This window comes from Myotis brandtii, unplaced genomic scaffold, assembly GCF_000412655.1.
Source record: "Myotis brandtii unplaced genomic scaffold, ASM41265v1 scaffold486, whole genome shotgun sequence".
NCBI classification, from domain to species: Eukaryota; Metazoa; Chordata; class Mammalia; order Chiroptera; family Vespertilionidae; genus Myotis; species Myotis brandtii.
This window is the reverse complement of record NW_005368569.1, coordinates 850,591-863,592: the sequence shown is the minus strand read 5'-3', so window position 1 is coordinate 863,592 and position 13,002 is coordinate 850,591. Positions and strand designations below refer to the sequence as shown.

The 13,002-nt window shown below is 56.9% G+C and overlaps 2 protein-coding genes across 5 annotated transcripts in view; one reads left to right on the top strand and one right to left on the bottom strand.

The window, feature by feature from the left end:
* The window catches only part of SLC9A5 (solute carrier family 9, subfamily A (NHE5, cation proton antiporter 5), member 5), a 21,953-nt gene extending 21,787 nt beyond the window's left edge, over positions 1-166 (bottom strand). Inside the window, exon 1 of the mRNA XM_014547801.1 lies at positions 136-166. Within this exon, the coding sequence (XP_014403287.1) occupies positions 136-166 (31 nt within the window). The remainder of the gene's footprint in view (positions 1-135) is intronic.
* Positions 167-912: 746 nt separating this feature from the next.
* FHOD1 (formin homology 2 domain containing 1) overlaps positions 913-13,002 on the top strand; it is a 17,251-nt gene continuing 5,161 nt past the window's right edge. The window contains exons 1-13 of one of the 4 annotated variants that reach the window (XM_014547853.1): positions 913-1,197; positions 8,466-8,572; positions 8,965-9,029; positions 9,316-9,383; positions 9,457-9,562; positions 9,639-9,733; positions 10,000-10,111; positions 10,195-10,289; positions 10,386-10,529; positions 10,649-10,794; positions 10,875-11,051; positions 12,496-12,611; positions 12,699-12,999. In XM_014547853.1, the coding sequence (XP_014403339.1) occupies positions 997-1,197; positions 8,466-8,572; positions 8,965-9,029; positions 9,316-9,383; positions 9,457-9,562; positions 9,639-9,733; positions 10,000-10,111; positions 10,195-10,289; positions 10,386-10,529; positions 10,649-10,794; positions 10,875-11,051; positions 12,496-12,611; positions 12,699-12,999 (1,733 nt within the window). In that variant the 5' untranslated portion in view covers positions 913-996. Of the gene's footprint in view, positions 1,198-8,465; positions 8,583-8,964; positions 9,030-9,315; positions 9,384-9,456; positions 9,563-9,638; positions 9,734-9,999; positions 10,112-10,194; positions 10,290-10,385; positions 10,530-10,648; positions 10,795-10,874; positions 11,052-12,495; positions 12,612-12,698; positions 13,000-13,002 lie in introns of those variants that run through there. The other 3 variants (XM_014547855.1, XM_014547854.1, XM_014547856.1) reach the window with 3 other exon arrangements.

Sequence of the window (13,002 nt, the reverse complement as noted above, 5' to 3'; positions counted from 1 at the left end):
TTCGGTCCCCAGCCCCGACCAGAGCTGCGCACGCGCACTGGGCGCTCCCAGGAAGCCGTGATGGGCAGCGCTGTCCCCAACGTCCCCAGAAAACCTCAGGCTCCTCCAGGCTGAGGAAGAGGCCAGTCCCCTCACCTCCCAAACCGAGGCCACCATTCCTCGTCATTTCCTTCGAACTATAGGGAACCCTTCTCACCTTTTCCATAAAACAAGGACACATCTTCTTCCCCGAAACTATGGAAAACACAGACTACCAATTCCCCGCAAACTAAGAGGGCTCCACCCAAATCTGAGGGGCATTGGGCTTATTTCGTCCCAAACTGAGGAGGGCCGTCTCCACTTCTCATTCAAGCTGAGGGGCACCCATCCCCTTTCTTCTCAAAAACTGAGGGAAACATGTTCTACCTTCCTCCTCAAACTGTGTCATCCCATCCTTTCCCCACAACTGAGGAGCACCGCTCCCTCTTCTCCCCGCAACTAAAGGAAAATGACCCCACCGCTTCCTTCAAACTGAGTGGAATTTATTTTCTCTTCTTGCTCCAAACGGAAAGAGTCAGGACCACCTCATCCTTAAACCGAGGGAGACCAGGTGAGCCACTATCTGAGGAAATTTCCGCCCCACCGGCCCTCCCAATCCCTCCAAGGAGCACAGCCTCACTGCTCCGCGCCCCAAGAAGCCTTCCGGCCCGCGGCGCGCTCTCGAGGGCGGGGCGCGAGCTCGGCCTTTCCCGCCCGCCTGGCCAGAGAACTAACGGGATTAAGATCGCGCCCTCTGAGTGGCTCGCCGCAAGCCCCGCCTCCGGCAGTGGTTGCCCGCCCCACCCCCCCGCGCTTTCCGGGACGAATCTTGGCTCCACCTCCTTCCTCGGCCCCGCCCCCTTGTGACTCCGCCCCTCTTCTGCAGCGTCGGGTCCTGCCCCTCCCAAATCTAGTTTAGTTGTCGCGGCCGGACCTCGACCTGGTCCGAGACGCGCGGTGCGAGCCAGTGGCAGAGCCATGGCTGGCGGGGAAGACCGCGGGGACGGGGAGCCGGTCTCAGTGGTGACCGTGCGGGTGCAGTACCTGGAGGACACCGATCCCTTTGCATGTGCCAACTTCCCGGAGCCGCGCCGGGCCCCCACCTGCAGCCTGGACGGGGCGCTGCCCCTGGGCGCACAGATACCCGCGCTGCACCGCTTGCTGGGGGCGCCGCTCAAGGTGAGGGGCCCCGGAAAAGATATGGGGGCGATCGAGGGTTCAGGATTGGTGCCATGAACGTCTTTGGGAGGTGCCCCTCGGGGAGAGGCTGGAGTGGGTACGCTCCTCCGGGATACTTTGGGGCTGAGGACCGAGGTCCGCGCAGCCCTGCTTGCGGGAACGCCTCTCAGACTGAGGGGAAACTGCAGAAGGGAGAAGGGAGCTTGTGGTTTGCGCCACCCTGGCTGCCCCTTAAAGTGAGGCCCCCCTGGGGAGGTGGTCGAGGGGAGGGGGTGCTCCTAGCTGCCCGTCTGCCTGGGTAACTGCTGTGGATTGGGTGGCGGTAGATATTTGAGTGGTAGCGGACCCAGGAGGCGGAGCTGGGGGGGTGTGGACCAGCCTCCACCTCACCTGAAGCGGGGGCGGAACTACGAGGCGGGGCGGGCCGCTATAGGTGGCAGAGGCTTCGAGCGGTTCCTGGAGGTTGGATTGGGTCCTGCTGTGCAGAGTGTTGCCCCTGCAAGTGGGGGTGGGGAGGTGGCTTGGGAGGAGAAGAGACTTAACGGGGTGCGGGGAGTCCTCCAGAAGCAGCCCAGGCCGGGACTAGCCGAGCGCGGGAGGCTCCGCTGGTGGAAAAGCCCTTTGAGTCACCGCCCCCACCACCCGTACTCGCGCCGCCGCGGGCCAGCAGCTGGAAGGGAGGCGGCGGGCCGGGCTAATTTTAAACCGCCGGCCTGCTCTAGTTTGCCTGCGCCCCGGAACCGACTCGCGCACAATACCGGGGAAGGCCCTTTTCCAGATGGCGGGCCCTACCTCTCCTCCCGCTCGCCGCGCTCAGCCCCCCGCAGGCAGCCCTTTCCGGCGCGCGGGGTTTCCGGGCCAGGACTTTGGGAGGCCACTACCACCCCCACCCCCACCCCCACACGCCAGCCAGTCCACACCGAGTGGTGCGGACGAGGAGAGAGAGTTGGTGGTGGTGCAATCCCCTGCTCCTAGCTGGGTCGCCGAGTTGCGCAAACTTGCCCCCCGGACTCGGGGTCTCCCTTGGAATGTGCCCCGGGCGCCAGGCCCCCCGGCCTGCATTCCTGGCGCTGCGGGCCAGACCCGCCTCCGAGAATGGGCGGGAGAGGTGGTGGGACTATTGGCCTGGGGAACGGCACGTGTCCCTGAAAAAGCCCGGTATTCAAGGCCATGACTTGAAAGTGTCAGCACGCTGCCCATTCCAGAGTTTTGATGCAACATCTACCCCCCTCTCCACCCTCGTCCTGCTCTGTTGAAAGGGGCAAACAGGTGGGCCTGGAAGAAGCGCGTCCACCAGCGGGAGGCCACCTCCTATTCAGCTTGGGCGCTAGGGAGAGAGGGGTGCTGAACTGAGGCCAGGTTCCTGAAACGCCTGGAGCTCTACAGAGAACACAGTATTCCACCCACCACCACCACCCCTACTCTAGGACAGGACTTTCCAACTAGGGGCAGATTTGGGAGGACAGCTACAGGAAAGAGGCTCTAGCCTCTGTTCTCTGCTCCCTATCTGAGGACACTACTGAACTCAGAGAATGTGTCATCTCTGCCAACTCAGTCCTTCCTAGTTTCCCCACTTTCAGGATCTCCCACCTGGTGTACTTGAGGGACTGTCATATCCCCCACAGGCAGGATATGGGGGTGGACACATTGGGCTACCACAGTGCCTAGAGCAGGACTCCCTGGGGCTGACAGCTCTGCCAGCAATGGTCAGATGCACTGTGATGTGCTCATCCCAAATATAAACTGTGACCACAGCCCCAGAATAGAAGGCCGGAGGAAGAAGGGCTCAGAATAGGGTAGGGTCAGGGACATCAGAGATCTGCGAGAGGGGGAGCAGGGCCCTTTTTTGCAAGAAATGTCAACAACTGGTTCCTTCCCTAGTCCTATAAGTGGGTGCCCCAGGGGCACAGACATGACTCAGGCCTGCCTTGATAGTCTCTAGAGGGGAGAGGTAACCCAGAAATCCAGGCGTCCCTGTGCAGGGCTGTACAGCAGAAATGAGGGAGGGGTTTTGTACTCCCTGCTTCATCCTCTGTACAGTTGTCCAGCAAAGGAACAGGACTAGCCAAGTCTGCCCTCCCAGTCTGGGCACTGACCCCCATCATCCCTGCAGACCCTGCCCCCTCCCTGGGGATGTACAGAGACCCAGCCCACTTTCCCTCTGGGGCTCCACACCACACACCCCATTGAGTTCCTCTAGGGCTTCTTCCTTTTTAAAAGACTTGGAGCTTTCACACCACAGAGGGCCTTGCTCATTTCCTTTCAGTCTAGGAGGAAGCTCCTGGCCACAGCCTCTGACTCATCTCCTGGCCCTAAGAGGGGGTAGGCAGGGTCCTGGCAGTGCCTTCGGCCATGCCTGATGTCTCCAGGGAAACTCAGGAATATCTATCTTCCCTCTATTGCCAGAACCTCTCCCAGTCCAGGAACCTGCCCCTGCACCAAGAGCAACCAGGCCCTCTGGCCCTGCCGCTCACCTCCTTAACCCTCCCTACTACCTTTGCTCTTGGGGTGGTGCCTCAGGAGCCCCTCCCTTACACCCAAAAGCCCTGCCACATCTGGGATAGCACTGACTTCTCCCTGGGCTCTGAGCAGAGGGACCTGGGTGTTGCTCTGACCCTGATGCAAAGGCTAGAGGAACCCCCTACTCCTAGCAGCAGAGATAGCCCTAGAAATCTGTCCATTACCAGCAACTTTGTTTCCCCAGCTGTGGCTAAAGATTAGAGTAGGACAGGGGTGGCACTGTCCTAGAATGCGTCCTGACCTTGCCCCCTCCTTGCTCCAGCCTCAGTCTACCCTTCAGAAGCAGGATAGGCTAGGAGGCTAAGTGTTAAACTAACATACTGGGACAGGGACCGATTGGAGGGGTCCCAGAGGATTCTTAAGGGTAAGAAGGGGTGCTCTGATGATGAACTGAGTCCTTTAGCCCCCTGATAGGGAGGTTTCTTTGGGAGATTGTAGAAGATTGGGATGTGGGCATGAGTCATGGCCTCCCCACTTTCCCTATGGCTGGCATGTCACTGATCATTCTGGGCTAAGTAACCTCGTGAAGGACTCAGACCTAGATCCTGGCAGAAGTAGGCACTATTACCCCAACATGTATGGTGTGTGTGTGTTCATTAGCATTCCCTTGCTGGAACTGGGAGGACCAGTTTGGGGTATTTGTAGAGTCCAGACAGCTGAGAGGCTGTCTTCAGCACTTGGCAACCCTATAGGCCCCAACCCTCATTCCACCTACCCTCAGGTTCCCCTGGCGCACTTCCAATGAGCTTCTGGGTAATTAAGATCTAGGTCAGTTAGCCCTAGGCCCGTTCCTGGTTGTGCAGCAGGTGCAAATCCACTGAATTTCTTGGTCTCCTCACCTGTCAAAGGATTATCAGAATCAAACTAGGCAGCCCAGTGTATTACACAGAGGAGGCAAAACAAGTGGGTTTCCCTCCTCAAAGCCCATCCATGTCATCTCAACCAGGAAGTCATGGTCTCCTTGGAGATCTGAGATAACAGGAAAAGAGGCTCATAGTTCACAGGGTCTTGTGTGTATAGGAAAAGGAAAGAAAAGGGCAGTTAAATTATTTCCTAAAACAAGAGTCCTCCAGCATATAATTCTGTCCTCTTCCCCATCTTCTTTGTACCCTGCCCCTGGCATGTCCATTCTCACCTGATTACACTGCTATGAAAAATACTGGGGAGTAGACACCAGGGTCCCCTAAGCTTGGCCCTGCATATAAAATCATATGTAACAAGTTAGTTAGGGCTGCCAGAAAAACCTGAGCCCAGAGAATCCAAAGGAACGTAGTCTGGAGGTTGAAGTGAGGGGCTGAGCCTGGGAAGAATGGAGGAGGGACACCACCCCAAGACAGACAGCAGAGAAGTGTGGAAGACAAGAGCCAGGAGAGAGTCACGGACGTAGACCTACACTGACCATGTGCTGACCCTAAGCACTGTCAGCAGGGACCAGGGTTTGGGCTTAGTCAGGCCTGGCCCAGCCCCAGGGTGTGAGAAACAAGGCCCAGAGGTTTGGCTCTCAGAAGGGTGACCCCAGGAAGGGGCCAGGGGTGTGAGGGACAAGCACCACTCAGCTGGCAGGAAGTCTCTGCTCTTTGCTGCTTGACTGACCTGAACTCCCCCCCCCCGCCCATCTCCATCCAAGACAAACAGCTGGAGGAGAGGAGCATTGTCCTATAGGCTTTGGGTTGCCAATTACCCATGAGCCTCCTCTCCATAAATGGGGCGCTGGCAGAATTAGACAGGTGACATGGTTAGGGAAGCCACTAACCACCAGGGTTTAAACCTGCTCATCTGAGGAGGCTGGGGTGGTAAGCACTTAGTCTTGAGGACCCCCTCCCCCACAGGGATACAGGCATCCCAGGTACCCTGCACACTTGGGACTAGAGCGTGTAAGTATGCGTGCAGGAGAGGAAGAAAGCGTGCTGGGCCCGAGCTTTCCGTGGGTGTGCTTCTTGGGCCTGTGCCTGGCCAGCGAGCATGTATATACAGGTGTCCCCAAAAAACATATACACACTTTAACAGCTAATTTCTATTACATTTTGAAAATGAAATGTATTTTAATAAACACTGCCTTTATAATTATACCAAGTGTGTATACATTTTGGGGGGACACCTTGTATATACCTGACCATATATACCTGGGTTTGTAAGCAGTTACTGCATATAATCGATCACCCCTCCAGTGTTTATCTTTATATAACTCCTCCTCTCCCCTTGCTTGGCACCCTTGGCCATTGTGCCTCTACATTTATTTGTGGCCTTTCTCTGAGTCAAGCCTGCCTGCCTCCAAGACTAGCTGGAAAGCAGGGGAGGCAGAGGCAGTGTCTTGTTCTCTGCTCTGTCCTCAGAACCTAAAACCAGCCCAGTTCATGAATGTTTGGATGAGCTGTTCTCTATGTGTGTGATTTGGGGGATCCCTGAAGGGGGTTGCAGCTCTGGGGGAGATATGTTTCTCTAGGGTCCCAGAAGGAGATGCAGCTGTGCCTGGATGGGGGTAGGGAGGGTAGGCTGCTGAGTCATCTGTGGGAAGAGGGATCAGGAGGAATGTGGGGCTGTCCTCAGCTGAGCTGGCCCTGGACAAGGTACCCCAGCCCAGGGGCCTTACCCCCTCGCAGCTCAGGCCTATTCCCAGTAGGCCCTGGAGAAGATGACTCTGCTCCTACGGAGGAGAGAGAGGCCAGGCCCGCCCAAGGCGCCCAGGGAAGGGCAGGCAGCCAGGCAGGAAGTGGGACAGAACAGGCTGGAGTATTTGTTCTATGTCCCATGTCCCAGTCAGTGGGGGGAGGTGGTCACCCAAGGGCCTCACAGGAAGGGCCTGAACTGCCAGGAAGGAGCTGGGTCAGGCTCTCAGGCACAGCAGGGATGCTACGCAGAGGCAGAGGTGGGGCAGGAGCTGGACTCCCTTTCCCCTCAAGGGACCAAGGGCAGCTGGAAGCCCTTGGGCTGGGTCCAGAGCAAGGCAGGACTGACAGAACAACAGGACTTTTATTCCCAGTAAGATGGAGACCGTAGGCACCCTGACTCTGCAGAGGGGGCTCTCTCTGGGTCATAGCACCTCAAGGAGGAGAGCCACTCAAGTCAAGGGGACTTTGCTATGGGGGAGGTGTCCAGGAGAGGCACAGTGCTGCCATCAGACTCTCCACAGTCACCTTACTAGGCCCTTCTACAAGTACTTCTCAAGGAGCCAAGTGTCCTGCCCAGTAGTGGAGGGGAGCCAGGCTCAGTGGGGAGAGAGACGTGGGAAGCATGTGCCTTCTTGTTATGATGCAGGTTTCAGGGACCCACTATAGACTGACTGAGTCAGACCCTAAAATCTGGGTTTTCAATAGGCCCCTTGGAGGCCTCTGAGGTCCAGGTAGGACCATGGTCACCGTAGCCCACGTGAGAACATGGCAAAGACCCTCAGGCCTGGAGGGACTGGGAGCCTGTGTATTAGCCCCTGCTACTCACTGTCTTAATTCAGGGACACACATACACCTCCCAGCTGGGTTTGCACCTCCCAGTGATATGGTTGTATTTAACCCAATTATTAATTAACTGGAAAGGAACAAAGGGAAGGCGGAGTATTTAGGCATGCCCAGTGAGGTCTGGGTGACATAGGAGAGGTGATTATCTGTCAGTCACACCCAGGAGCCAGGTCATTGGCCAGAATAGGCGTGGCCACTGCAAGGGCGCAAAATCTGAGATACATAAGCTCCTAAACAAGCAGGTTCCCTCTCTTGCGTGCTGGGCTCCTGGTCCAGTTGTTGCAGGGGCACACTCCCCTATATTCGTCCACATGGCCCACAGCCGTGTGGACCCCACACAACGGACTAACGGACTGTGACTAGCCTGATGCTGTGCCGGACTTAACTCCACCGAAACTGTGGACACTGGCTTTGCTTTTGGCTCTGCTGAATCCCCAGCTGCACCTTTTCCTGGTTTAAGGGATATGGGACTTTTGAAACCCAGGGATATATTCCACGCAAGTAAAAATCACCCATTCTCCCATGCAAATCTTAGAAAATTCTTTTTCTCAAGATATCGTAAGAACCCGATCCCCAACACCCAGTGGGTAAAGGGATCCCCCACTTTCACCAGTGGATACCCCACTTCCACCAATAACACCAGCATTCTTTTTTTTTTCTTTTCTTTTTTCTTTTTCCCTTAACACTTCCTCCCAGGGCTTGAATGCTTGTGGCTACAGCTTATCACCCCACGGGGCTGTGAACTTCCTCGAAGGCAGGAACTTCCTTCCATCTTCTCTCCATTCTCGTTCCTCATTTATGTTCATTAACTCAATACATGTTTAGTGAGAACTTACAATGTGCCAAATGCTAGGCTACGCTCTGAGGATATAGCATGCAGCAAGACTGACATGGTGCCAGAACCCAGAGAACACACGGTTAAAGGGGAAGAAGACTAGTGTCTAGGATATTATACTGCCCTGGGGAAGGCCTCAGAGTAGGGTACACACATGGCATGGTGTGGGTTGCATAGCATTGCATAGCAGAAGAGTCCAGGAAGTCTTTTTAAAAAAAGCCTTATGTAATCTGAAACCTAAAGAACGGGTAAGTGCTAGCCAGGAGAAGACATAGTACATACAAAGGCTTTGCACATAGTAGGCACATGAAGGATTGCTAAAGGAATGCTTGGCTACGGTGCAGCCCTTGTGGTGTGCCTCTCTGCCAGCACCCTGAGTAGGAGGTAGGAGGTCATGAGGTCTCCGTACCTACCCCTGCCACCTCTTCCCCATCCCTGACAGCTGTTCTCTTTGCCCCCAGCTAGAGGACTGTGCCCTGCAAGTGTCTCCCTCTGGATACTACCTGGACCCTGAGCTGTCCCTGGAAGAGCAGCGGGAAATGCTGGAGGGCTTCTATGAAGAGATCAGGTCAGAGCTGGTGAGACCAGGAACATAAGGCTGGCCACAACCTTGCCCCCACCAGAGGCTGGCTCAGGTGTCAGCAGCCAAGACACCTGATCTCTAGCCAAGGACACATGCACGTCACCTCCTGCTGCCCCAGGGAACTGTGCCAGGGGAATCCCAAGGCCTGGCCAGTGTTACCTGCTACCCAGGATGGAGTGGGGGCTCTCCCACATATCTGAGATTCCCGTATTTGCATAAATCCTTCTGCCTGGCCAACCCTTGGGCTTAGAGGATCAGTTGGGGAGGAAGAAGCTGGGCCTCAGTTGGCATGTGGGGAGGTCTTTGGCTGCCTTGTTGTGGGGGAAGGGACCCCGCAGAATGAGCTGGGAGGTGCTGACTATGCTGCTTGATTCCAGCAAAGGGCGGAAGCCTACATTGATCCTGCGGACCCAGCTCTCCGTGAGAGTCAATGCCATCTTAGGTGAGTGTGTGAGGGCATCAATGTCCAGCCCAGCTGGCTCCGTTTCTTTCAGGCATGTACTGGACAGTGGACAGGACAGATCAGAGATAGAATATGTGGCCCCTCCCCATTCCTATCCTGACCTTTCCTTCTAGGGCCAAGGCTAATGCTGCAGCTAGACTGTAGTGGGGGCTGCCCAGAGCCAGGGAATAAGTAGAGGAGGAGGTGGAGGGTTCAAGAATACTAGAATATTCTCTAAGGTTGCCTATGTCCCCTTGAGGTTACTATGTCCATCCACCCCTTACAGAAAAATTGTATGGCTCCAGTGGCCCTGAGCTTCGCCGCTCTCTCTTCTCACTAAAGCAGATCTTCCAGGTGAGGCCCTGAGGTGGGCTGGGGGTGGGCATCCTAGCCTCAGCCCCCTTAAACTCCCCCATGGTGCCCCCAGGAGGACAAGGACCTGGTGCCTGAATTTGTGCACTCAGAGGGGCTGAGTTGCCTGATCCGTGTGGGTGCTGCTGCTGACCACAACTACCAGAGCTACATCCTCCGAGGTCAGCCCCACTCCTCCCCCAGGACCCGTGCTTTCAATGACCCCGTACTGATCTCTTCTTGTTTCTGTGTCCTCAGCACTGGGCCAGGTGATGCTTTTTGTGGACGGGATGCTGGGAGTGGTGGCCCACACTGAGACCGTGCAGTGGCTGTACATGTTGTGTGCCAGCCTGGTAAATGGCCCTCCCCCCAGACATGCACCCTTTTCCCACTGCCTCTCTCTGGGCCTCAATTTTCTCTCCTGTAAAATGGGCAAGAATGGAGTGAGTCTGTGGCCCCTCTAAGCCTAAAAGCACTTCAATGCCTGGGCCTACAGCCAGGGTCTTTTTGTTGAGACTCTCCTGTCTGGGTCCAGCCCCAGGAGCCCTTCCCCCACTGCACCAGGAGCTGGCCCAGCTCTGGCCCAAGCCCCACTCATATGTGGTTATCCCTCCCCTAGTCCCGCTTGGTGGTGAAGACGGCTCTGAAGCTGCTGCTGGTGTTTGTGGAATACTCCGAGAGCAATGCACCGCTGTTCATCTACGCAGTCAACTCTGTGGCCAGCACCACCGGTCAGAGACTGTCCCTCCCTCCCCACCACTCAGAGCCTTCTCCTACCTTCCTCCTCATGACTGCTCCCCATTCTGTGTGGCAGGTGCTCTACCATGGGCCAACCTGGTGTGCATCCTAGAGGAGAAGAATGGTGCAGACCCTGAGCTGCTGGTGTACACAGTCACCCTCATCAACAAGGTGTGTGTGGAGGGGGAACCAAAGGCCAGGTATGAGCCCCTCAGGCTCCTGCCTTCAGGCTCCCATGAGCCTTAGCCTCCTATCCCCAACCTCCAGACGCTGGCAGCGCTCCCAGATCAGGACTCCTTCTATGACGTGACGGATGCACTGGAGCAGCAGGGCATGGAGGCACTGGTCCAGCGGCACTTGGGCGCTGCGGGCACTGACATCGACTTACGTGCACAGCTTGTGCTCTATGAGGTGGGCTCTGGGCTGGGCCGCCAGGGCCCAACAGGGAGCCAGAAGAGGGGAGGGAGGGGGCACGGTTTCCCAGCACCCACCCTACCTCAGTTGCTCACATCTGGACCCATGTCTGCTAGAGTGCCCTGCGGATGGAGGATGGAGACATCGAGGAAGCCGCCGCAGGTGGGCGGCGGGAGCGTAGAAAGCCCTCTTCAGAGGAAGGCAAGAGGAGCCGCCGATCTCTAGAAGGCGGGGGCTGCCATGTGCGCACCTCAGAGCCTGGGTAAGAACATGCCTCAGCACTTGGGGAGGAGGGATGGATGCACCAGGAGTAACCTGTCTCCTGACAGACCCCGCCTCCAGCCCCACAGGGCCCTCCTCCTCCTCCTTCTCCTCCTCCTCCTCCGGCCCTGACCCACTCACAAGCCCAGTGCCCAGCCCCATGGGCCCTGCCTCTGGCCTCTGTACCTCTGCGAACCTCTTTCCTGCCCTCTCCGTGGCGTCCTCAGCTGACAGCTCTTGTGAGAGGAGCATCTACAAGTAAGTAGGGAGATAGAAGCTACCCCCCTGGAATCCTCTCCCCACCTGTCCCTCCTGCTCTGCTCCCCTCCATGGACCCTCGGCCTCCTCTGCCCAAACGCGTGCTTTCTCTCTCTCTTTCCAGACTTCACCAAACTGCTCCTATTTGGTAAGTGACTGCTGGGGGGTGGGGTTCGGCTCTGACCGGACCTCCTCCCCCTGGGGCTTCTCTTCATCTCCTTCTGGCATTACGTCTGGTCTTGGCCAATGTTCTCTGTCTCCCTGCCCCCTACTGTCTTTGTTTCTCCAGCACTGTCTCTGACTCTTGTTCTGCTCTGTCTTTGTCTCTTACTGCACCCTGTCCGGCTTCATGTCAGTCTCTCCCCTCCACTTACAGTTTCCCCTTGTCATGTCCTCCCCAACCCCCTCCTCTTCCCACTGTGGCTGGGAAGGAATCCCTGATAGCACTGCCCAGGTCTGAGTAGGTGTGAGCAACTGGGCTTCCAGGTGGAGCAGACACCACAGTTACTATTTCTTCTCTCATCTCCCCCCCCACCCCCACCCAGGGCCCCTGAGAGCCCACCTGTCCCCCAGCCCCCTACTGGGCAGGCCAGGCTGGAGTAAGTAGAGGCCAGCTTGCCAGGCCTGCCATGTGCTCAGGGCTTCAGCATTGCTTCTCCCAGCGGGGCTCCATTTGCCTGATGCAGCCAGAGCTCGGGGACTCTCGGGCCCCTTTTCCCCCAGACCTCTGCCTCCTCGGTTACCTAAGGACTAAGCATTGGGATTAGTTCCCTGAGGTCATAGTGGATCCTGTGCTTCAATAGTGATACCTTGATAGCTTTGACCAGAGATGAGGACATAGACTCCCAACCTGGAGCCCATTCTCCCAGGCATAGGCCAGGAATAGGGCAGGGAGGGGAATTAGGGTGCTGTGCAGTGTGGAGGTAGAGGAACAACCTAGGGCTAAGATAAGGGCCGGGACTGAGGGCCAGTGGAGGCTAGAGGGGCCCAGAAAGAGACATTGGATCACTCATTATTTCAGCATAAACTGAGTGCCTGTCTACCAGGCCCCTTCCTGGGCATAGGTCATAGTTCTCAGAAGCTGCAGACATGCCAAGGGAGGGATGTGCCCATTGGCACAGCTATCCCCTTCCCCTGCTCTAAGGGTCCTTGTCTAGAATCAGGACAATTAACATAAATAGCAAGGTTGCAAGTTAGACATTAAGTAGAACTTCTCTCTGTACGTTGACCTGGGAATGCTGGGTTGGAAGTGACCCTCCCCAGATGTGGAGGATTGAACAGGGGCTGGACTTGGGGGGTCGGGTCCTGGGTCTGCTTGGCGCATGGTCTGTTCCTGTGTGTCTGTGTGTGCCTGCAATTAGGGGCAGTGCCCAGGGGACCAGCATGTGCACCACCCTGGGCTGGGGTGTGTCAGACACCCTCACTGACAAGTGCCTCCCCCCAGAGCCCGGTTCCTGGAGAATGTGGCAGCAGCAGAAACAGAGAAGCAGGCTGCGCTGGCCCAGGGCCGGGCAGAGGCATTGGCTGGGGCAGTGCCCGATGAGGCTGATGGACACCCAGGTGAGCGGGTGGGTGGGCAGAATCTACCCATGTCTCCCTGTTACCCCACAGAGGGCAAGACACTGACAGCTGCTTCTCTTTTTTTAGATGCCCGGGAACTGTGGAGTTCCCCTGAACCGGTCCCAGTTTCTGCACCCAAAACACCCCAGAGCCCTGCCCCCCGAGTCCTGCTCAGGTCCCAGAGGAGCCTTGAACCAGAGCCCAAGGAGCCACTGGCTCCACCAAGCCCCAAGGCTGAGCCCACCCAGAAGTTCTCTACTCATGTACCCAAGCTCTGCATTGGGGACCTGGACTTCTCAGATCTGAGGGAGGACGAAGACCAGGACATACTGAACATAGAGACTGTGGAGGCTGGGAAAGGGGTCCCGCCCCCACCACCCCCACTGCCCTT